Consider the following 25,719-nt stretch of genomic DNA (forward strand, 5'->3'; position numbering starts at 1 on the left):
TCTGAGGAATATATACTTTATTTCTACTTCTCAAGATTATGTAATTAGATTATTACATTAAACTTAGTTGCTGGGCAGACATCTGTTTGCTGATTACTTATTCAAAATTGATAACTGTATTTATTATGCAAATGAACATAAATTTGATTCATTTAGTGACTACTGCCAAGCTTTTGTAGAGGGTTCTGCCAACAGAAGAAGCTTAGGAAATAATGGCTGAAACAAAAAACGTTACCACAAAATTTCAGGCTATGAATACCTAATCTCTTTATATATTTGTGAAATGTGGGAAAGGCTGCAAAAACCTGGAAGTTAATTGATGTGTCTTAACTTACCAGAGGTTTGTCTGTATGGTCTGCAAAAGCAAAGGAGAAGATAAACACAAAAACAACTACAATTTTTGTGGATTGTGTTCCTTTTACTTTTTAAACAGGAACAGTTTTCCAGTATTGCCACCTTGGTGCAATTGTAACAGCTTAGTTCCTCCTTAAAAAAAACAAACAAACAAACCAAAAGTACTTTCACGTATTGCTTCACCATCACACAATTTTTATTAAGTTGTAGTTTTCAAAACGATAGATGTACCATTATTGAATCATACTTCTACACGTAGCCATATTGTTTACATTCAACATTTTATTACTATAAGCAATTCAATTAATATTTTTGGGAATATATTTGCATTTAAAAAACTTCTGGGGCTCCTGGGTGGCTCAGTCGGTTAAGCGTCCGACTTTGGCTCAGGTCACGATCTCGCGGTCCGTGAGTTCGAGCCCCGCGTCGGGCCCTGTGCTGACTGCTCAGAGCCTGGAGCCTGTTTCGGATTCTGTGTCTCCCTCTCTCTCTGACCCTCCCCCGTTCATGCTCTGTCTCTCTCTGTCTCAAAAATAAATAAACATTAAAAAAAAATTAAAAAAAAAAATCTTCCTCAATAGAAAACTTCCCAGCTCATATGCTTTTTGTCATCGGTGACTTTGGTGAGACGAGTTGCATGGAAGCGTTGGAGGCCTAATTTCGGAAGGGTTGAGACTCGAATAGGAGTTAATGAAATACATTCAAAGACAGGCTGAAGTATAGGAATAAGTGGGTAGATAGAACTGAATGATCTATAAACTTTTTTTCTTTTCTTTTTTAAAAGTTTATTTTTTAAGTAATCTCTACAGCGAAGGAGGGGCTTGAACTCACCACCCCAAGATCAAAAGCCACATGCTCTTCTGACTGAGCCAGCCAGGCGCCCCAAACTGCTATTTCTCTTTATAAGAAAACTGTCACTTCCCAGTATATTAAAAAAAAAATTTTTTTTTAATGTTTACTTATTTTAGAGACAGAGCACAAGTGGGGGAGGGGCAGAGAGAGCCGGAGACAGAATGTGAAGCAGGCTGCAGGCTCTGAGCTGTCAGCACAGAGCCAGACGCGGGGCGCCAAAGTCGGACACCCAACCGACTGAGCCACCCAGGCGCCCCAGTGCGTGTGGGTGTGGGTGTGGGTGTGGGTGTGGGTGTGGTTGGTTTGCGTGTGTGTGTGTGTGTGTGTATTTAGTGAGTTTCTCCCGTATTAGAAGGTCAGCCACACGAGGGTGGGGATTCTCTTGCGCGGGTTCAGGTGTGTCCCCAGTGCCTGTAACACTGCCGGGCACACAGGGGACGCTCAATAAGAGCCTAATGAGACGAGGAGGAGAGAGAAGACATAAAAGGAACGGAAGTAAGGACACCCGGCACCCGGGCTCCGGCCCACCCGCCCGGACCTGCTGACCTCTCCCCAGCGCTCCGGCCCGCACACCCAGTCGACCAGCTCCGCTTCCGTCCCGCGAACCGCTCACCTTGCAAGCCCAACCAGGGAATCGCGCCCGCGGGCCCGTGCACTGCGCGTGCGCACCTCGACCCCGCCCGGCTCGGGCCCCAACGGGGACAGAGGACGGTGCGCCTGCGCACTCGGAGCCGGCGCGTCCAGGCCGGGGCGGGACTCGGTCGGCCTGACCGGGCTGGGCGGGTCCTGGCTCTGGGTCGGAAAGCCCGGAGTTTCGGGAGAGGGGCGCAGACGCCCAGGGGCGGGAGCAGGAGCCATCTGCCAGCCGTCCCAGGATGCCCAGCGCCGCGCGCGGCCTGGACTCCATTTCCCGGCGGCCCCCGCGGCGGGCCCCGCTGCCCGCCCGCGCGCCGCGGCCCCTTTGTGAGCCCGGCGGTCCGGCCGCGAGCGAGGCCCCGCCCCGGCCCGCGGGCCGCTGGGCTCCCGGCGGCCGACGGCGCGCAGGGAGGTGCCGACCCTCGGGGAGGAGGCGGTGAGGATGTCGGGGATGGGCGCGCGCGCCAGCGGGCCTGCGGGGCTGGAGCGGGCATGCGAGGGGGCCTGTGACCGTGGGAGACCATGTCACAACGTGCGTGCGCCTGTGTGTGCCTGTGCGAGCGTCTGTGATCATGACAGTGACGGTGAGTGTGCAGCTGTGTGTGTGGTCCTGTGAGACGGCGTGAGGTTGTGTGACCTTCTGTTGGTGTGACAGTGCGACCCACTGTGAGGGGACGGGTGCCAGGCGAGCCGCCAGCAGGAGGACTGTGTGGCTCCTGCGGCAGCCGGGTGGGGGTGTTCGCGAAGATCGGGCGGTCAGGGCGAGCCTGAGTGGGACTGGGATGGAAGGGAACGCTTGAGAGAGGAGAGGGGAGCCCCAGCTTCAGGCCTGGACGGCAGATGAGGAGGCTGCTGGGCCTTAGCCCTCTCTGGCACAGAAGGAGGCTCTTTCCCTTGCTCTCCTGGGCTCTAGAGTAGGTGAGGAATAGAAGAGGAGACCTACTGTGTGCTATTTGTGACCATAAATCACTGACATTTACTGAGCACAAGGGATGTGCCAAGCACTAGGCGGAATGCTTCCTGTGCATCATCTCATGATCCTTCCAGCAACTGATAGGGAGTAGGTACCATTTCACTGATGACGAAACTGAGGCTTGGAGTGGTTAGACCTAAATCATGGAGGTTGCAGAGCTCGTGAGTGGTAGACCGAGTATCTGCCGCCAGGTGTTCTGATCCCCAAACCTGGTGGTTCTTACTGTTACCTTATGCTGCTTCTGAGATAATTGCTTTGCTCTCCAAGGCAGAGAGGTTTGGTAGAAAATAACTCATGATTAGGAGTTTCGGTGACTGCGAATGCACAGCCCTCTCGCCCATCTCTTTTTTGAGGAAATTGCTCAGAAAAGTTCAGAGAATGGTTTCCAGGTAGAATTTGTCATAAGCCAGGGCTACAAGCAGAGTGTTCTGACTCTTTGGTCCAGTGTCTTCCAGACCACATGACCCCTCTGATGCCTACTCTGTATAAAGAAGCTTTCCCTGGGGCACCTGTGTGGCCCAGTTGGCTAAGCGGCTGACTTCGGCTCAGGTCATGATCTCGTGGTTCCTGAGTTCCAGCCCCGTATTGGGCTGTCTGCTGTCAGCACAGAGCCTGGAGCCTGCTTTGGGTTCTGTGTCTCCCCCTCTCTCTGCCCCTTCCACACTCGTGCTTTGCTTTGTCTTCTTGTCTTCGTGTCTCAAAAATAAATAAACATTAAAAAAATTTTTTTAAAGATGCTTTCTCTGAGGCATTGTTTGTAGCTTTATCTCATTTTGTAGTAAGGGTGGTAACATACTCCCTTTTACTATCATTATCTGATGGAAAGACTAAAAAGTCAGACCTGGATTCCAGTTGGGCTAACTTATTACTATGAAGCCTTGGATTATTTCACTAATGAACAGATTTCATGGGTGAAGAGAAAAATAATCCTTACTTGACAGTGCTATTTATGGTTTCTTTCTCCCTCTCCAGCTCTGTTTTTCCAGACACTGCCCTTCCATTGAGGAGCCTGAAGGAGGTGGACAGAAGAGCTGTCATAAATTCTTAAATTCTTAAAGCCATGTCCAAGGTAAGGAAGGATTTTTTCTCCCTGAGGTGCTTTGTTTTTCAGGTTGTATATGAATATCTTGCTTTTTTCTTCTGAAATTCCCCAGCTAACAAAGTCCCATTCATTCAGTGACCTGGTCCTCATGTTCTTCAATCCATTAAAAGGAGGTCCCCAAAAGCCCAGTGAGCTTCCTTTGTTCCTAAGCCGGCATTTTCATCTTCGTTCAAGAAATAGCTCTGCTCCTCCTGTGGGTTAGGTGTTCTGTTAGGAGTTCTCAGGAGGCAAAAATGCACTCCTTGGAGGGATATGAAAGCCTTCATTATAGGGATTTGATTCATTGAGGTCAAGGTGTGTTCTGATGTGACTACAAGTGTAAAGCTTTCTCACAAACCCAGGTTTAAGAGGAAGGCAAGACAAGGGCTATTGGGGCAATCTTAGTTATAGTACATGACAAGATCTCTTGCTCAGGGTCATTTTGAAGAGTGGAATGTGTTGCTTTGGAGTGTTAAAGTGGGGGTCAGTGAAGGCAGGGATTTTCCCAGGTAATCAGTGGGCTCTGAAGAATGGGACTCCATGGGGGTAATAAGGTCCTGTTTTAGGGACATACTGAGTTAGTAGTGGGCTACAGCCAGGATATTTTAGGTCATGTAGTTAAAATTCGTGAAATTAGTATGGAAAAAAAACAGGACATTTTTTGAAAAAATGAGAACAGGAGAGAGTACTTGAATCTATATTTTAAAATGACTGTATACATCTATAATAAAAACAGTAAATAGTGTGGAATGGGAGCCAGAAGAAACAAATGAAAAGATCAACATATAATGCCCAGAAACAAATACAAGTAAGAATGGAAAGTATTTATTCATTCACTGAACATATAGTTATTAAAGACTTCATGTATACCAAATGCTGGGAATACTGTGTCAAATAAAAGTAGACACTGTCTTTGTTTTCATAGTTTAATGTTTGCTCATTTGTTTATCATGATAATGTAAGTGATGTTATTTTATTTTTTTTAATGTTTATTTTTTTTGACAGACAGAATGAGCTGGGGAGGGGCAGAGAGAGAGGTGACAGAGGATCCAGAGTGGGCTCTGTGGTGACAGCAGAGAGCCTGATGCAGGGCTTGAACTCCCGAACTGTGAGATCATAACCTGAGCCGAAGTTGGACACTGAACCAACTGAGCCACCCAGGCACCCCCGTGATATTATTTTAAAGTTTTTTATTTTGAGAGGGCGAGAACATGAGAGGAGGAGGAGCAGAAAGGGAGGGAGAGAGGTAATCCCAAGCAGGCTCCACGCTGCTAGCACAGAGCCTGATGCAGTGCTCAAACTCATGAACCATGAAATCATGACCTGGGCCAAGATGAAGTGTCAGATGCTTAACCGGCTGAGCCACCCAGGAGCCCTGTAAAGTGATATTATTTTAAATCAGTGTAGACAGAATGGATTATTCATTTAGAAAAAAGACTCCTTCCTCAACCTTTGAGGTTAGATACATTCTGTAGGTTAAATGTAAAGAGTAAAACAGGTGAACTGTTGGATGAAAATATAGAACATGGCTGTAAACAAGAAGATAAGCCAGAAGAAATCAATTAGAGCAGCACTGTCCAGGAGAACTCTCGGTGATGACTGATAATAGAAATGTTCTACATCCGCATTGTCCAATACAGTAGCCACTAGCTACTGTAGGAACTGAATTTTTAATGTTAACTGATTTAAAATGAAATAGCCACATGTGACTAGTACCTAGTGTATTGAGTAGCACATATCTAAGCTCATAAAATAATAAAGCCAGGATGAAAATTATGGGTGATCTTGTATAAGTCACTTATTTTACAGATGAGGAAAAACAGGCCAAGTGAGGAAAATGACATATCTATGTCACTAGTTAGTGATTGTATCAGATGTAGGAAGTTGTAGTATATGTTGATTGTCAGTATAAATAGATGATGGTGAGTGATGATTTGAAGACGGTGGTAGAAAATCATAAAGGACACTGTGAACAGTGATAGAACACAACATTTCATTCCTTTGGAATCTTCATTGGCTTCTCATTTTACTTGGAATGAAATCCAATGTCCTCTCCACAGTCTCTAAGGCCCTGCATGGTCCAGCTCCTGGCTACCCCATACCTCATTTTCTACAAGTCTTTTTCTCTGCTCCAGTCACACTGGCCAACTAGCTGCTCCGTAGACTCACCCAGCTCTTTCCTGTCTCTGAACCTTTGTATTTGCTCCTCCCTCTTCTGTAACTCTCTTCTCTTAGGTGTTGGCATGGCTTGCTCTCTCACTTTTAGACTGTTGTTCAAACATTACTGCTTCCTTGAGGTTTACCTTGACCATCCTATCTAAAACACCTTTTCACTCTAAATCACGTTCCCTTGTTTCTGTCATAGTATGACTTTATGTTTAATGTCTTTCTCCTATGTTAGAATATTAACTCCACAAGAGGAGAGACTGTATTTTGTTCACCATTGTATTTCCAATACTTAGAACATTATAGGGAGTAGGCATTCAGTAAATATTTGTCAAATTAATATATAAATGAACAAAATTGTGAATTTCTCATCTGTGAGTGAGCCCAGAGAGGTAAGAGCCAGCTACCTCTTTTCTCCTGCCACTGAATTGGTAATGGAAAAAGCAAAAAGCAGAGGGTATGATGTGTAGAATAGACAGAGCCCATTGGCCCCAGTGCTATTTCTGGGACCCCATGAATCAGTCTCTGGTGGGAGGATCCAGAAAACCGCATTTCTATTAAGTCCACAGATGATTTTTTTAATGTGTTTTAGTGTTTGTTTATTTTTGACAGATAGGGTGGGGGGAGGGCAGAGAGACAGGGAGACACAGAATCTGAAGCAGGCTCCAGGCACAGAGCCCGACATTGGGCTCGAACTCATGAACTGTGAGATCATGACCTGAGCCAAAGTCAGATGCTTAACTGACTGAGCCACTCAGGCGCCCCATGTCCAAGGATGATTTTAATGCACATTTTTTAAAAGCCTCTCCTAATGATTATATTCAAGTGTGCCTCTTATAAACAGCATATTGTTGGTTGCAGCTTCATGCCTTCCACAGTCCCTGTGGCTGCCACGATTTGGCTGCTGTAAGTGGCCCTGTGTGCTTCCCATGATTCCTTATGCCTCCCACAATCCCACATCTCCCTCAAAACATTGATCTTTTTAAAGGGATCCAGTCTGAGAATATTTGTCTTTTAATTAGTGTTCACTACATTTTCATTTAATGTAATTACTGATGTATTTGTGTTTAAGGCTAATGCTGATGTATTTGTGTGTATAGCCTTGTAGTTTGTTTTCTACTTACTCCCATCTGTTCTTTGTTCCTTTATTTCTCCTTGTTTACCTTCTTCTGGATAAATCAAGTACTTTTTCTTTATTATCTTGTTAATTATACATTATTTTTATTATCCTTTTAGTGGTCACTCCAGGATATTTACCCATATCATTATGTAATTATCTCCTTTCTTCCTTCTGCAATCTTCCTTCTATAGTTACTACTCTTACTACTTTCTGAACAAGATAAGGCCCCATAGTGATTTAACTCCCATTTATTATTATTATTAATTATATTTATAGTTATTCCTCTGGGACTCTTGATTTCTTCTTGATTTTCCTTTCCATCTCTTTCCATTTTCCTCCACCTGAAGAACCATTAGTATTTCTTGGAGTGCAGGTCAACACTTTACTCCCAGCCTGAATTATTTTTTCAGTAGCTCCAATTCTTGCTAGGTCACAATAACATAATTTAAATTTTTTCTGAGGTTAAGTACGTTTGGGGAATCATAGTCTCCGTGGAGAGAATATCTTCTAGGATTCATTTTAAGGAAATAATTAGAGACCTCTATTGAATCTTTAACATACCGTAGTATTATATGAGAACTCTACTGTAATGTTAAATTAGTGAGAATCCCAATTCTGACATCATAGTGAAAAATTAAGATTCGTATAAATGAAAATAAACGGATTAGTAAATAAGGTACAACATATTTATACCACATTATGTTATCAATCCAACAAAAGTGATTTTATAAGTAAATGAACGCGAATAGATAATCAGACATGTCTGTATAAGGAAACATTTGAAGAAATATATACTAACTAAATTTTTATTGTTTCTAGGAGGTAGGGTGACATGGTGGGTAGATGTGGGGATGAGGACTTCCAATTATTTTAACTTTTATAAAAAGGAAAAAAATTCACTGAGGGTAGAAATACTGGACATTATTTGGTAAGTTTCTTTGATGATTACAAATCATATGAAGTTCCTGTTTTATCAAATCAAAACAAATATTAAAATATTTGCAAGATATTCAGGTCTCATTGGCTGAGAGGAAAAGGACAGTCAGCCAGTTGAAACCTAGACTCCTTTAGGATGTGCAGCTAAAAAAATGTCTTTTAAGAACACTGCCTAGCAAAAGCTGCCTCACCTCTGTTTACAGTAGAAATGTGTGTAGAACACTTTTTTTTGCACAAAATATTAGAGTTTGTATTGAAGTGTTTGAGGTTTGATAGAATTGATGCTTGACAGTATCCAGCCCTGTCTAGGGCAAAATTTTTTCTTTTAAGACCCAACTCATGTTCCTTTCCTTCCTTTCTTGAAGCCTTTACTCACTTCCCATATTTCCCTGTAGTAAGAAGTGTTTTAGAAATGGAAACATGTAAGAACAAGCTGATGTATGTAACTGATGTTTCTTGGAGGCATACTTCTGCTTCCTGTATAGCTTCCTTAACATTGTTGTCCATTACTGGGGCACTAGCCCAATATCGACTCATTTTTTCCATTAAAAATATTTGCATAAAAGCATTGATGTACTTAAATACATCTTCAGTAGGACCATTACACTGCAGAGTCACATTAATAGGAGTGATGTTCATATCTGATGACCACTAAGGCAAGGGCACACACCAGAACTTACCCTAGATGGGATACTGGAGGCCACTGGAGTGCTGGGCATTCCCCTTCAGTTGCTGGGCTGTGGGGAGATCTGGGATTGTCACCACAGGGTTCAGTGCAGTAGCTGTTTACCAACCAATGTGACAGTATTTCAGTATTTAACAGATCAGTTCAGCTCTTCAGATGTGTACCATTGAGTGTATCTATATATCATCCCAGTTAAAGAGTCGGTTTTGCTCTGTGACACGCCAAACCAGTGGAGCATATAGCAAACCATATGCAAGCCCTGGTAAGTCTGGAGTAGATTTACCTCATTAGAAAGAATATCCATTTTGAATTTTTAGGAGGCAGACCAGGTCTTATTCCATGGGATAAAGATCCTTAATTCAACATAGTATTATTACTTGAGAACTACACTGTAACATTTGAAAAACTCTCGCTCATTAGACATGCACAACTGGGTATGTTCCTCTAGTGAGAGCTGTAGGGGTTTTTCACTGCACTTCATTATTACATCTGAAATACTATTTAACAGTGCTTAAAATTAGTATTATTTTGTTTCTGTAAAGAGAAGTCACCATCTTTGAAACTCACTGGGGTTATCAAGAGCTGTTAGATAATCTTTTATGACCCCAGTTGTTCTGTTATGGCATACATTTCTTTAAGTTATATTTTGCGAAATCACTACAGAACTTATTTAATGTATTTATTACCTACATGTTTAATTTTAAGAAATCAATATTATGAACATCAAATACATTTATACATGTTACTCTATTGACATACCTGGAACATTGGCCATTCCATTGAAGAGTTTGGAAAATGTAGGTTTAGACCACATACAACTTAGAGGGCTTAAGTCATGTTCCTGTCTCTTCCTTAAAGTCTTCTTTCACTGTCCTAGTCTATCCTGATTTTCCATATTGAGAAATGCATTAGCATTTAGTATGAATAACATATTTTGCTCTTGTTTATAGTGTTCTGTTATTGCCCATTTTTGTGCTATTAATCTTTTCACCATCAGTAGAGACTATAGACTATGCCAGAAATTGTATGCTTTCCATGACAGAATATTAAAACCAAGCAAGAGAAATCATCTTAGCAAGTGTTTGACATGTGTTGCACAGAACCCAAGATATGGCCTGAAAATTTCACTATATGCACTATTTCTCTCTAAAAGTACAACTTAACTTTTCAAACTATGCCAGTCTGACATTAGGAACACTAGTTGAGCATAAAAGAATATGTTTATGTCATTTCAGGATTTGGTGACATTTGGGGATGTGGCCGTAGATTTCTCCCAAGAGGAGTGGGAGTGGCTGAACCCTGCTCAGAGGAATTTGTACAGGAAGGTGATGTTGGAGAACTATAGGAGCCTGGTATCACTGGGTAAGGAAGTCTCGCCAGAATTCAGAATCTGCACACAGGGCTGCTTTCCAATGTTTAGGAAGCCTCTGATGTACTTCACTAAATTTCTCTTTCTTGTGCTTCCCAAAATGGGTTGAGTTTTGTAGAACTGGCAGCTTCATTGGATTATTTCTACCACTTCATTTTCCCATTCTTCAGAATACTTCACATCTTCCTATCCTCCCTTCTGTAATGCCCTCATCAACTTCCTGATGACCAAGCAACTCGATCTGCCTTACAGATCTGGCTAATTCCCCTTTTATTTCTTGTAAGCAGGAGTTTCAGTTTCTAAGCCAGATGTGATCTCATTATTGGAACAAGGAAAAGAGCCCTGGATGGTGAAGAAGGAGGGGACAAGAGGCACATACCCTGGTGAGTGAGAATTAGGAAGGTAGAGTCCATTGCAGGGAAAAGCTCAGCTATTCTGAAAGCTTCCAGCGTATAATTGATGTTTCCTGGGTAGCTTTTCTTAAAGGCTGAAGGCCTGGGAAGAAACAGTGAGGTGTCATTAGCGTGAGCTAACTTACTCTTCTTGTATATATTCTCTCATATGTCACTGCATTCTCTAATAACCCTCTCCTGTTCTCTGAGTCCAAACTGGCACTGTCTGCTTGCCCTTCTTTTTTAGTTTTGGCACAAGTTGCTTCATCACATTTTAAAAAATCCAGAGACAACAATGACTATTTTTTTTTCCCCTTTTTAGTCACTCATTCCTTTATATTGAAGGATTCACTGAATTTTTACTTTGAGAAAATAATTCTGCTAACTTCTTGGGGTTATTCAGAGGTTTATTAACCATCAAGGAAAAAAGAAATAATTCCCAGTTACGTTTTCAAGTCTGGGCGACTGGATGGTGACACCATTTAATAGAAATAAGCCAGCAGAATATGTTGGTAGGGGAAAACATGATAATTTGACTTGGGACAGAAGAGTTATTTTTATGAGATGGAGAGACTTTGGAGTGAAGAAATGCAACATGCCACTAGAGTGGGACAGAGGCTTAGAAGAAAAAGTCTGGCATAGAGATGCTAGTATGAATGAATGAGGTCACTAGTCTTATAGCTTGAGAGAGAAACCCTGGTCCTGAGGCCTTTGTGAGTAAGTGGATCTTTGACAACTTTCTCAGTGTTCTCTTTGTGATAAATGGTCTCTACAGTTTCTGCCTTGGGTGAAATTTTACAAATTTTTCTTTTTCTTTTTTTATTAAGCAGTCATTATTGCCCAGCATAGGGCTGGAGCTCATGACCCCAAGATCAAGAGTCGCATGCTCTTCCGACTGAGCCAGCCAGGCACCCCTAAGTTTTTATTTTTATTTTTTAAAGTTTATTTATTGGGGCGCCTAGGTGGCTCAGTCAGTTAAGTGTCCGACTTCAGCTCAGGTTATGATCTGTGGTTGCTGAGTTCGAGCCCCACGTCGGGCTCTGTGCTGACAGCTCAGAGCCTGGAGCCTGCTTTGGATTCTGTGTGTCCCTCTCTCTCTGCCTCTTGCCCACTCACAGACTCTGTCTCTCTCTCAAAAATAAAAAATAAACATTAAATAAATAAATAAAGTTTATTTATTTTGAGAGAGAGAGAGAGAGAGAGCGTGAGTGAGTGGGGAGGGGCAGAGAGAGAGGGAGAAGGAAAGAGAAAGAGAATACCAAGCAGGCTCTGTGCTGTCAGCATCGAGCCTGACGCAGGGCTCGAACTCCCAAACCACGAGATCGTGACCTAAGCCGAAATCAGGAGTTCGACACTTAACTGACTAAGCCACCCAGGTGCCCCAAATTTTTATTTTTCTAAACATCACCTTTTCATTCACGTTATCAAATTTATTTTCATGAATCTGAACAAAATAATCTTGTAACCCTTTTTATTTTTAGTATCTATAGTTTCCAATTTTAATTTATTTTGTATACCTATTCTTTTTTTAAAAAAATTATTAGGTAGCTAGTTATGAATCAATTTTATTTTTAAAGTCCAGTTTAAGGATTTATTAGTGTTACCACTCTTCTCCAATTCTTTATTTTTTGCTTTTCACTAATTCCATTGTTCTAGTTTTCTGAGATTTATTTTCTTCTCTGTTTTGCTGAAATAAATGCTTAATCATTTCATTTTCTTTTATTCACTAAATGATTAAGGGCTATGAATTCTCCTTTGAATATAACTTTAGCTGTTTTCCAGAGATTTTGATTTTTAGTGTTTTTGTTATTGCTGTTTCCTAAATAACCTACTTTGAAAAAATTTCTTTTACACAAGAGTTGTTTAAAAGAAAGTTTCTAGTTTTATTGTATTTTGATCAAATTGTTTTATATTTGATCAAATAGGAATTAGTACTAATTCTACTTTCTAACTTTAGGATTTTGTATGGCCAAACATATAATTGGTATTTGTAAATATTCCATAGGTTCCAAGGTTTAAGTCTTTATTTTCAGTGTAAAGAGCTTGTTACATAAGTTTTACTCTTTTTATTATGTTATTAAAGTCAGTCTTTACTTACCTATTTCCATCTTATTTTTTTCTTAATAACTTTATTAAAGAATTACATACAGTAAGTCACATCCATATACATTATACAGTGTGAGGAGTTCTGACTGTTGTATAAACCCATGAAACGATCATTATTATCAAGACATACAGTGTTTCCATCACCCCAAAAGATGGCCTATGCCTCTTTATGTACCATTTTTTCTCTACTGCTGGCTCCAAATGCTATTCTGATTTTGGTCATTTTAGATTAGTTTCCATCTAAGCTAAATGGAACCATACAGTATATATTATGTCTGGCTTATTTTACTCATAATTTTGAAAATCATTCACAATTTTATGTAGATCTCCCACATTTTGTTTTTCCATTCACCTGTTCACAGACATTTAGGTTATTTCCAGTTTTTGGCTATTACAAAGTGTCTCTGAAGCTGTCATTTATAGGACTTTGTATGCATGTATGTTTTAATTTCTCTTGGGTAAATATCTAAAAGTGTAATGAGTCAGACAATAGGAGTATGTTTAACTTTTAAAGAAACTGCTGGTTTTCCAGTGTCTGTACCATTTTCATTCCCAGAAGCAATGTCGAAGACTTGCAGTTGTTCCATATACCTTGGTATTGTCAGCTTTTAATTTTATTCATTCTAATGGTTGTGTTGTGGTATCTCATTATGCTTTTAAGATGCATTTCTCTGATGACATAATGTTGAATGTCTTTTCATGTGCTTACTGACCATATATCTGTTGTAAAGTGTTCAAATCTTTTGCCCATGTTTTATTATTATTTTTTATTCTTGCTGAATTGTAAGACTTCTTTATATAGTCTTAATACAAGTCTTTTGCCATTTATATGTATTGGGATATATGTATGCTAGTTGTGGCTTGTGTTATTGTTTTTCTACTGCTGCCTTTTGAACATCCAGTTTTCAATATTTGTAAAGTCCAATTTATTAATTTGTCGTTTGGTGGTTTTTGTGTCATACCTTAGAAATTCTTGCTACCCCTGAGTCACAAAAATTTTTTTTCTGTGTTTTCTCCTATAGTTTTAGCTTTTACATTTACATGAGCTAAATATTGTGTCTTATATGAGGTAAAGAACAAGGTTTTGGTCCTCTCCCCCAACTATTTGGATATACAGTTGCTTGAGTATCTTTTTTTGAAAAGACTTTAACCATTATACTGCCTTGCTGGTAACTTTGTACCAAAAGCAGTTGGTCATATCTACATGGGTCGAGTTCTGAACTCTATTCTATTCCATCTATCTATATATCCTTTCATCAGTACTAGTCTAATTACTATAGCTTTATAGTAACTTTTGATATGAGATAGTTCAACTTGTAAAATCACTTTATTTAAATCCATTTGCATTCCCAAATAAATTTTAGAATGAAGTTAAGAATTTCTACCCCAAAAGCCTGCTAGGATTTTGATTGGGATTATGTGGAATCTATACATCAATTTGGGAAGAACTGATATTCTAATTAATGTCATTTGAGTTTTTTAGTTCATGAGTATGGTGTATTTAGCCATTTATTAGTCTTTTTAATATTCTCTTATCAATGTTCTGTAGTATCCGGTGTAGTGGCTATATATATGTATTTTTTTCTGAGTCTTACGGTAAGTTTTAGTGCTATTATAAATAGAATTCTTAAAAATTCCATTTTCCAGTTGTTTGTTGCTAGTATGCAAAAATGTAAACTGATCTTTATATTTTCTATCTTACGATCTTGCTAGATTTATTTAGTAGTTCTAGTAGTTGTTTGTAGGTTTCTGAGGATTTTCTGCATAGACCATCATGTTACCTGCAAATACAGTTTATTTCTTCCTTTCTGATCTTACAGCTTCTTTTTCTTGACTTGCTGCAATAGCAAGGACCTCCTATATAATGTTGAATAGAATTGCTAAGAGTAGACATACTTGGATTATTTCTAATCTTAAGGGAAAACCTATTCAGTCTTTCACCACTAAGTTCATGTTTCTTAGATGCCCTTTATCAGTTTAAGGAAATTTTATATTCCTGGTTTACTAAGAATTTTTATAATAAATAGATATTAAATTTAGTCACATACTCTTTCTGTATCTTTTGAAATGATCACATGATTTTTCCACCTTTAATCTATTAATGTGGTGAATTACATTGGTTTTCATATATTAAGCCAACCTCGCATTGCTGGGATCAGCTATGAGTGGTAATGATTATGCTTTCATATTTTCTTGGATTTGATCTTCAGTAATTTTATTAAAGGTTTTTACATTTATGTTCATTACTACACTGATTTTCTAAACCATAATAGGAATTTTGGTTTTATTATTAATATGGTGAGAAACCACTGGAAAATCTTGAGAATAGGTGATGGGGAAGGTGGCAAATTAAGGCTTGTGGCAGGTTAATAAAATCAAGCAATTTAATACAAAATTACTTTTACGTGACGGCATTTTAGCTTTGGGAGCAATTAAAAATTTAGATTTGGTTGGGGCACTTGGGTGGCTCAGTCGGTTAAGTGTCCAACTTTGGCTCAGGTCATGATCTCACAGTTCGTGGGTTCGAGCCCTGCATTGGGCTCTGTGCTGACAGCTCAGAGCCTGGAGACTGCTTCAGATTCTGGCTCTCCCTCTCTGCCCCTCCCCAGCTTGCACTCTCTCTCTCTCAAAATAAATATACGTTAAAAAAATTTTTTTTTTTAAATTTACGTTTGGTTGAACTATATCACATAGAAAACTACTGTCAAGAAGACATTTTTTTTAGGCTACAAAAGTTTAGCTATAGCTGCGTGTATAACCTAAGGCAACTAACAGTACCTTAGGGTCTGGGGATCTTATGGAGGTGTTTTAAGCCACATTAACATTATGAAATTGGCTTTTTAAAGATAATGGTTGAATGCAAGATAGCCTAAGGCAAGAAAGAAAGGGTGTTTGGAGACTAATATTAATATAACTATAAAATTTTTGTTTCAGAAGTTATCTTCTAATGAACAAATACAAAAGACATTTGTTTTCTTGGTATCTTTTAGATTGGGAGGATGCATTTAAAAACAATGAATTTTCATCAAAGCAAGTTATTTATGAAGAATCATCCAAAGTACTGACAATGGGAAGAAGCCATCTTAGTTATAGCCTTGACTGCCCCAGTTTGAGAGAAGACTGTAGATGTGAGGACTGGTTTAAGAACCAGTTAGGCAGTCAGGAGGTACATTCTAGACAACTGATCACCACTCATGAAGAAATCCTCACTGAAGACAAAAGTAATGAATATACTAAATCTTGGCAAACTTTCCATCAGGATGCAATATTTGATATAAAACAGAATTTTCCCACCAAAGAAAGAGTACATAAGCATGAGCCACAAAAGAGAAACTACCGAAAAAAATCTGTTGAAATGAAACATAAGAAAGTCTGTGTACAAAAGAAACTTTTGAAATGTAATGAATGTGAGAAAGTTTTCAACCAGAGCTCATCTCTTACTCTTCATCAGAGAATTCATACTGGAGAGAAACCCTATGCATGTGTTGAATGTGGGAAAACCTTCAGCCAGAGTGCAAACCTAGCTCAACATAAGAGAATACATACTGGGGAGAAACCTTATGAATGTAAAGAATGTAGGAAAGCCTTCAGCCAGAATGCACACCTTGCTCAACATCAGAGAGTTCATACTGGAGAGAGACCTTATCAGTGTAAAGAATGTAAAAAAGCCTTCAGCCAGATTGCACACCTGGCTCAACATCAGAGAGTTCATACTGGAGAGAGACCTTTTGAATGTATTGAATGTGGAAAGGCCTTTAGTAATGGTTCATTTCTTGCTCAGCATCAGAGAATTCATACAGGAGAGAAACCTTATGTATGTAATGTGTGTGGGAAAGCCTTTAGCCATCGTGGATACCTAATAGTACATCAGAGAATTCATACCGGAGAGAGACCTTATGAATGTAAGGAATGTAGGAAAGCTTTCAGCCAATATGCACACCTTGCTCAACATCAGAGAGTTCATACTGGAGAAAAACCTTATGAATGTAAAGTATGCAGGAAAGCGTTCAGCCAGATTGCATACCTTGATCAACATCAGAGGGTTCATACTGGAGAGAAACCCTATGAGTGTATTGAATGTGGGAAGGCCTTTAGCAATAGTTCATCACTTGCACAACATCAGAGAAGTCATACTGGAGAAAAACCTTATATGTGTAAGGAATGTAGGAAAACATTTAGCCAGAATGCAGGCCTTGCTCAACATAAGCGAATTCATACTGGAGAGAAACCTTATGAATGTAACATTTGTGGGAAAGCCTTCAGCTACAGTGGATCTCTTACTCTACATCAAAGAATTCATACAGGAGAGAGACCCTATGAATGTAAAGATTGCAGAAAATCTTTCAGGCAGCGTGCCCACCTTGCCCAGCATGAGAGAATTCATACCATGGAGTCGTTCTTGACTCCTTCCTCTCCCTCACCCTCTATGTCCAGTCAGTTGCCAAGACCTGTAGGTTTTATCTCCTAAAAATGCCTTGAACCAGACTCCTTTAATCCATTTCCCTTCCATTATCTTTGTCCAATACACAGTAATCTATTTCATATGGACTATGGAAATAACTTTCTGATTGGTCTCCCTGTATTTACCATTTCCTTTGTCAGTTGCCTACACTGTAGTCAAACTTGTACTTTAAAAGTTTGACAATATCACTTCTCCTTCATTGGTATCCCATAGTTCTTAGGTTAAAGCACACATTCCTCAAAATAGCGTAAAAGACCCCCTGCCCCAGATACCTTGTTCCATTTATACCTTACAAAGTACTGTTTTGTGTCAAAATCCATCTAATTCTTTGGACAATTAAGAACGCCTATTCCAGCATCAAACAGATCTGGGTTCTAATCCTTGCTCTTCCATTTTCTAGCCCTCTAGTTTTAGAGAAACATTTTGTCCTTTGTAAGGTTCAGTCTTATTTATATTATGGGAATAATAATGGTACTACCTCAAAAGTTGATGGGAGAATTAAATGAGAGAATGCATGTAAATTGCTCAGAGTGCCTAGCATAAAGTAATCACTTAATAAACATTACTGTAAAATGAAGAGATATTGTGGTATACAAAGAAGACCTGATCATCTTAGCAGGGATCATCTGAGAAAAGCAGTAGCAGCTCAACACTTAAGAGATTATAAATATTTTTGATTAAGAATAGCAGTCATTGTTCTAAAGTGGTTGATAAGGGCATCTAATACAGTAGCATTGGTGTTAAAGTCCATGATGATACAGAGTAAGATCTGACTTTGTTGGTAAAAACTTCATTAGATATTCAGCAGTTCTAAGAAGCCAGATTTTAAAAATCACTAGTAACAAGTAGGCTTTACTAAGATATATTCAACATTTACACTTAGACAAAGGCAAGATAGGTATTTTTTAAAAGACAAAAAGACCAATAACCAAAGAAGAATAGAAAATAAAATGGAAGTTTGATCCCTCTCCTAATTCCAGGTGGTTGAATTGTATTAAATCTATGTCATTTAAAACTGAAAAGGTTAAGCTAGCTCTCCAAGCTGTAATTCTGAAACTAGAGGGGAAAAGAAAATTACAGATCAGTACTCCTAAACTGGCTGCCCACAGACATTTGATTTGGTAGTCACCGAGTTTAACATGAGTACAAAATAATAATAATAATAATAATAATAATAATAATAATAATAATACGTTTATGTGGGCATGTTTTCCAGTTCTCCACAGTTCAAACCACTCCTTCTTTACATCTGATTTATTGTACACTTTATATTACTTCCTGACTCCTGGAGGCTTTGAATATGCAATCAATTCAGAACCAACTCACACAGCATTACAGGTACGCAGAAAATGGATGAAAAGGAAGACTTGAATAGACACTTTATACTTCTGCAGGGGGAAGACTATTCTAGAGATGTTAGAGGCCCAAAATTAATTTACAGACTCTTTGTAACTAATAGAATCCTGATTTTTTTTTAAGGCTTGAAACACTGTGTGCATGTCAACGCACACACATATACATTCACACAGGGAAACACATAAATATACAAATAAAGGTACTACGTCAGTGGCTTAACAGTATTAATAACAATTCTGCTCTACAAAACCAACTCATCCTTTTATCTGAATGTAAAAGTTATTAAAGGACGCTGTAATTTATAATCACAGTGAAAACAATCTTCCTAAACAAGACATGAGATCCAGAAGCCACACACACACGCACAGATTCCAGGTTTTACTGCATAGGAATTTTATTAAGCCTTTATATAGTCAAAGACAGTATAAACACAAAGTTTTTTATTATCAGTATTGTAGATATTACAACATATATGAAATTCATATCCTTAACATAAAAGTGCTCCTACAGATCACTTAGGAAATGACACTACTCCCATGAGCAAAGGATATAAAGAAGCAACAGGTGACTGGTAAGTGACAGAATCTCACTAGAATAAGAACAAGTTAAACGAACTATCCATTTGTCAATATCAAACTGATAAAAAAAATCTGCATTCCAAAGCACAGAAAAGGAAATACTTCTATGCAGTGATATGAGGAAGTATGAATTTGTACAAAATTTCTGAAAGGTAACTAGTCAATATCAGAATTTTCACTGGGACAATCAGAATTTTCTTTACAAATTTACTTTATTTCCTTATCCCATTAAACAGATAAAACAATGTAAAAGGTACCAAACAAAAAAGATCAGAAAAGAGGATCATCAGTGGATGAGAGAGTTGAACAAATAATAGACAAAAGGGAAGAAAGTGTTCATTCATGGAATGTAGCAGAGGCTGCTGCTATCTGAAATGTTTGAATGATAGGGATGTCAGTAACAAAAGCCACTCTACAGAGGCTGGGGATAATAAGAAACAGTGACAAGACTGTTCAGTGCCTTTCTATGTGGCAGTCAACAGCTTCCTCACTTCACCCTCTGTTCTATAAGTAAATTGAATAGGATCCTTCACACCATCCACAAAAATGACTTCCAGTTAAATAAATTCTTAAATGTAAAATTAGCAAGTATTATAAGAAAATATAGTAGGATATATTTACGAACTGGGATTGAACATATCTTTCTAAAAAATGCTTTAAACAATTTAAAAACAACAGAAGGGAAGAAATTATTTATAATATATAAAGGGAAAGATGTAAGAACACCTATAAGTAAAGGACAACTAAACAAGTATAAAAATGGACAAAGTATAAGAATAGGTAAATCATAGAAGAAATCGGGATGGCTGATAAAGGAGTCCCTGCTTAACCTCACTAGTATTGAGATACAGATTTAAATAATAATATCAAAAAGTGGCAGCTGTTTGGAGAAATGAGTACTCCTCATTGCCATTTTGGAGGCAGTGAAGTTTTTAACATGTTCACTCAAGTCCCTTTGGAAGGCAGTATGATTAGTACATGAAACACTGGAAACAATCTAGAGTTCCATGGGACTTGACTAGAAATACTAGCAGCAGTTTCAAAGAAGGGACCAATGATATAGACATGGATGGATTTGTCTGAAGGACACTGAAGCAGCAAATTTTGCAGATTTGCACAGTATTATATATTTTAAAAACATTTCTAACACATTTAAATAAGTATGCAAATATTTAGAAAGGGTCTGGAGAGACACACCCAACTAATAAGTGTTCCTTCTAGGGAGGAGACTGGGATTGGATATTCTGGTCAAGAGGAGATTTTGTGTTCTCTGTAGTATTTGAAGTTCTAAACAACAATGTAAGAAATTTTACCTATGAAAAAGTGAACTTAGCATGAGGGAAAGCTGGCAGGTAAATTAGAACCTTTTTGGAATTTAGAGAATATTAGCTCATCGATTTGCCAGTCCTTCCCAAGCATACAGAGATCCCAGTAACCTTTCCCATCCAGGGAAACTGATATACAGCTACCTGGAATAATCAAGCCATAATCAGATTTTTTAAAAAGTAATCTCTATACCCAACATGGGACTCAACTTACAACCCTGAGATCAAGAGTTTTATGTTCTACCAACTGAGCCAGCCAGATGCCTCAAGCCATATCATTCCTAAATGTTGAACAGACAGTTAAGGATCATAACATATGAAAACTATCAGAATAAGAAGCAAGAGACCGAAATAAACCTACAGTGGGGAAAGTTATGTAATAACAGAAGAAAACAAAATTTATATTAAATTTGAACCTAAGTATTCCCATATTTATGGGAATCTATATTAAAAAAATTAGGTAATACTGTACACCTGAAGTGGATGCAACAATGTTAACTGTACTGGAGTTAAAAATTTTTTAAATTGTTTTAAAGAAAAAAATAGTACAGAAAGAAATCGTCTGTTTTGTAGAAAAAAACAAATCCGAACTCCTAAGAATGAAAAAAATGTTATTGCTGTAATAAACCTAACAGAAGTTTTTAAAGAAAATTCAGGAAACTTTCCAAGCTCATAAATTATAAACAAAAAGGGACATTCAATTAATAGGAGTTCCAAAGAAGTTTACAGAGAAAGGATATCAAATGATTGAGAACCTTTATAAACTGAAGAAAGTTATGAATGTTCAGGTTGGAATAGTTCACCAAGTGTTGGGCTGAATTGGCAAAAACAATTACAATGGGAAAAAAATACATCCAGAAATATGCTTGTGAAATTTCAGAATACTGAAGATGAAACCATCCTTTTCAAAAAGCTTTAAAAAAATGTCAGTGTCTCTAAAAAGAACATTCAAGATACCATTAGCCTCCTCCCTGTCAGCAATATTAGATAATACAGAATGTGCTGCACCTTCCAAGTTACAAAGTAAAATTACTTTGAATCTAGAAGTCTATACCCAAACAACAATAAAGCGTGAGACCAAACACTGATATTCTGTATGTGTAGTTTGCTTCAGTTTACTCTCATTTATCCTTTATTAGGGTACTAAAGGATTAGCTTCAGCAAAATTTGGATGAAACAGGAAGGCGGCAGCAGGAAAAACTTCAATAAACACATGTGATTGGGAAAGCGGTGCTGAGGATGACTAGGATGATGGTTCTACAACAATCAGACCAAATCACTCTAGGCTACAAATCCAGGAACTCAATGAAGAAAATCTTCAGGAAGATTGAAATAGGTTACATTAAGTAGGTACGAAGTTGGAGGATTATAACAATACGGTGAAGAATAAAAGTTTGTTCTTAGGAAGACAGGCAATTATTGGCTTTGAAAAACCATACCAGTTATCAGGTCTGAATATAAAGTCCCCATGAAATGCGGTATGATTTTGGAAAACAGATATGAAAAAATAAAATCCATTTGACTGATACCAGGAAGAGACTCCTCTAAGTGCATACTGGGATAACATCGGACCTATAGAGGAGGAAATGTAATCTTCACACACTGCTTGGCTCCAACTCTTCAGAGAATATTTACACCATGATAATGATTGAGTGCTATTTTATTTCCAACTTTACAATATATAGACAAGTCACTTAAGTTTGTCTCTGCATGTATGTAGGACTATTTACTGTCTACTTAATGTAACAGGCAAAATGTAGCTGACAGATTGGATGGTGGGCGGTTGATGGTAATAATGAGAGATTGAGGAAGGATGAGGGGCAATATTCTCATAGAGGAGATTCAGAAGATCTAATTAAAGTCAACAGAATAAGAAACAGGTTACCTGTATTTCCAGGTAAAATACAACAGAGGAGCTAATATGGTGGGATGAGTTAAATTCTTATCTTTCCTAAGAAATATTACTAAAGAGTCTATAAAGTTGATAAATGGAAAAGCAGCAATTTAGGATTAGGATTCTGACAGAAACCTAATTCCAATTAGCTTGGAAAAAGGAATTTTTAGGACCTGAAATTGAAAGATATAGTGTGTATATGGTGCAGCTTTAGGTGATCACTCAGACTATCAGAGATTAGTTGTTTCATTCTCTGGCAGGCTCTCTCTTGGTGGGGGAAATAAAATGGCCTCTTGATATTAGACTTAAAAGGTCCTGCCAGCTTTTAATCTCAAAAGGAAAATGATCTTTCTCTTAGTCTCCATGTCAGTCAGAGAAGAAAAATAGAATTTGTTCTAAAACAGAATTTGGTTCTCTGGACCGCTCACTAGGTCCATGGTATGGGATACTCTGGCCAGTCTGGGTCAAGTGCACATGCCTCTGGTAGTGGGACTGGATCACTGGATTGACCAGTTCACAAAATTCCCATGGAATGGGGACAAGGTGGAGGGAGGTTGAGAGTCACTTCCCATAAAGAAAAAATTTGGCCTGACAAGGACATTGATCGATTCACTAAGTGTGCGAATATTCCAATATTTGCTGCAGAGTGTGTTTGATGAGGTGGTGCTGCCTCAGACCCTGTAGCAAGGGTTAAGTTAAATTTCCATGGGTGGACTGGACTCGGTACACTGTAAGCTTGTAATTTAGCTGTCTTGCCAGTAATCTTAAAATGGCTGCATGCTAGACAGGACAACCTCAACATCAAGAGACCAGGGCTTGGGTGACTAGTGGTTGAGCCTCATCTCCTGGACCATTCATGCCAGACTTCAGGCGAGTTCCTTTTAAATCCTTCCAAAGAAGGCTTCCTTCACAGGTGTCAGAGGCAACCAACAGCAAGTAAAGCTGTTTACATAAAGGACAGCAGACCTGATCTACAAAGAGGGTTGCCTTCAAGTAAAGAAACTTCATTTCCGCCTCCCCACTCCCCACCCTTCCACTGTGTCTGTGAGTGGTCGAGTGGTACATACCCTTAAGGAGGCAAAATCATACATATTTATGAGGAGACTTTAAATGTATTTACTAGCTCCTGAATATAAAGAGGTGGAACCAAGATGTGTCTCTCCCTTTCTCCTTTCTGAAGCCAAATTAAAGCAACAAGAAACATACATGGGAGCTCCATCTTTGATGAAGTGAAGAAATATCTACAATCCTGAGCCTCAAAATCCATAAGGAAATGTGGCTAAATGTGGTAAGAATCCTGAGAGGAAACTGATGCTGTAATATCAAAGAGTATAAAATTCTTCCAAAGCAATGTCCTATCTGGAAGGGCAAAAGAAAAGTGTCTTGATTAGAACCACAGTTTTACTTCAAAAAGTCTCACTTTAGAAGCCTCCCTAAATGGTTTACAGTTGCAGAGTGGAAGGGTGAGTAGCTGAAGGGTTTAAGGAGGAAACACTTGGGTTTTGAAAAGCTAACCTATCATATGTCAGAGGGGAGAGAAACTGCCAATGATATGCAGGACTGTAAGGTAAAGAAAGGCTAAATACTTACTACTGAAAGTGTGGGCTACAGACCAGCAGCATCACTTGATAATTTCTCACAATTCCAGAATATTGGGCCCTAATCCAGACCTAGTGATTCAGAATCTGCAGCTCTACAAAATCCCCAGGTGATCTGAATACACAGTAACATCTGAGAATCACCGGGCTAAAACAAATTTCTTGCCAGTCTGGAGCACTGCCCTTGGAAAAATAGCTAGATCAGGAAGAAATCTATTCATTAAAAAAATTTAAAAAAAATCTTTTTTAGTGTTTATTTTTGAGAAAGAGAGACAGAGACAGAGCATGAGCGGGGGAGGGGCAGAGAGAGGGAGACACAGAATCCAAAGCAGACTACAGGCTCTAGGCTGTCAGCACAGACTCTGATGCAGGGCTGGAACTCACCAACCGTGAGATCATGACCTGAGCTGAAGTCGGATGCTCAACCGACGCTCAACTGAGCCACCCGGGGGCCTCTATTCAAAAATTTAAAAGTCTTTCAGAGACCCTATGGAACAGAAGATTCAGACTTAACAGAACTTCCTTCTAACAAAATTGAATGAAATGACAAAAGAAAAAAGCCAGCCCCATTGAAAAAGTAAAGGGAAGGGCGCCCGAGTAGCTCAGCTAGTTAAGCTCTTGATTTCAGCTCAGGTCATGATCTCAGTTGTGAGAGCAAGCCCACATTGGGCTCTGCATTGGGTGTGGAGCCTGCTTAAGAACTTTTCTCTCCCTCTGCCCCTCCCCCAGTCACACTTGCTCTCAAAGAAAAGAAAAAATAAATCGAGACCATCTCACATCACACACTATGAAAAGTTTAATACAGAAACAACAGGGCCACACTAAATGAACATGCCAGGATCTCTGGCACCCTCTGCCCTCTCATAAGACTGGCATAATGGAGAAAAAGTAGGTAGAAGAAATTTTGAAAAACTATACCAATATATCCCAACTTGCTGAGCAAGATGTAGGCAGCACTGAATGAAGGTACATAAAAATTCATCCAAAAATCCTTCATTCTAGAGTGTTGGTAGTTTGAATAGAAAGGGCAAGTTAAAGATCTATTAGAATTTGCCTATCTTTTTGATCCAGGAACTTCTCCAAAAATACTGGTGAAAGTTTTCAAAAGCATGTACACAAGAATGTTAATTGCAGTTTTTTTTATTCCTACATCCATAGTCATTCTGTTCTTGTTAAATGTGAATTTGAGATACAAACTTCCAGTGAAGATGGAATTATGGGGGAGGGGGGAGGAGGATAGTTTATCATCTCATCTGAAACACTTAAAACTGGACAAAATATATGAAACCTTGGTATCCAAGACACTGGACATCAGGCAATGAGACAGAGATCCCTGAAAAATGGGAAACAAATGAGGTGAGTACTGTGATTTCCCCCAAATAACTGCATGGAGAGTTTCCAGGCTATGGTCTCCCTGAGTTGAGATGGGTCTGGGAGCCAGGGAGATTGACTGAGGTGGCTAGCGTTCTTAGGATGAAGTGCCTGAGAGCTCTTAGAGGAAAAAACACCTAGACATCAGAATCTTTTGTGTAAAAACTCTAGTTTTTACCTGAACACTGATCACAGCATGCATGTGAGGAAACCACTTGAATTACCTGGGAAAAGAACTGATAGAATTACAAGGAGAAATGGACAAATCCAAAATTATAAGAGATTCTGACACACATCTGTCATAAGAACAAGTAAACAGAAAATCAGTAAGGATACTGAAGACCTGAACTATACTATCCAACAAACTTGACCTGACATTTTAAAAACCTTTCACCCAAGAATAGAATATAAATTATTTTACTGCATCCAGAATATTTATCAAAATAGACCATATTCCAGGCTTTA

The 25,719-nt window shown here is 38.9% G+C and overlaps 2 protein-coding genes across 7 annotated transcripts in view; one reads left to right on the forward strand and one right to left on the reverse strand.

The window, feature by feature from the left end:
• LOC122207622 (zinc finger protein 582) overlaps positions 1-25,719 on the reverse strand; it is a 122,306-nt gene that overhangs the window by 34,046 nt on the left and 62,541 nt on the right. The window lies entirely within an intron of this gene.
• On the forward strand, positions 2,191-18,201 carry ZNF583 (zinc finger protein 583). 2 transcript variants are annotated; one of them, XM_042917723.1, is made up of 5 exons: positions 2,191-2,278; positions 3,788-3,884; positions 10,039-10,165; positions 10,457-10,555; positions 15,661-18,201. In XM_042917723.1, the coding sequence occupies exons 2-5, from the start codon at positions 3,876-3,878 to the stop codon at positions 17,136-17,138; spliced, it is 1,713 nt and encodes a 570-aa protein (XP_042773657.1). In that variant the 5' UTR covers positions 2,191-2,278; positions 3,788-3,875; the 3' UTR covers positions 17,139-18,201. The 2 variants fall into 2 exon arrangements, with proteins under 2 accessions (XP_042773657.1, XP_042773658.1); XM_042917724.1 differs by lacking the exons at positions 2,191-2,278; positions 3,788-3,884 and having other exon boundaries at positions 10,027-10,165; positions 10,460-10,555.

This window comes from Panthera leo, chromosome E2, assembly GCF_018350215.1.
Source record: "Panthera leo isolate Ple1 chromosome E2, P.leo_Ple1_pat1.1, whole genome shotgun sequence".
Lineage (NCBI taxonomy): Eukaryota > Metazoa > Chordata > Mammalia > Carnivora > Felidae > Panthera > Panthera leo.

Excerpts from the sequence above, each read along its gene's own strand:
- ZNF583 (XM_042917723.1), top strand. Across the intron at positions 10,166-10,456 it reads TAGGAGCCTGGTATCACTGG|CAGGAGTTTCAGTTTCTAAG; the intron begins GTAAGGAAGTCT and ends ATTTCTTGTAAG. Across the intron at positions 10,556-15,660 it reads GACAAGAGGCACATACCCTG|ATTGGGAGGATGCATTTAAA; the intron begins GTGAGTGAGAAT and ends GGTATCTTTTAG.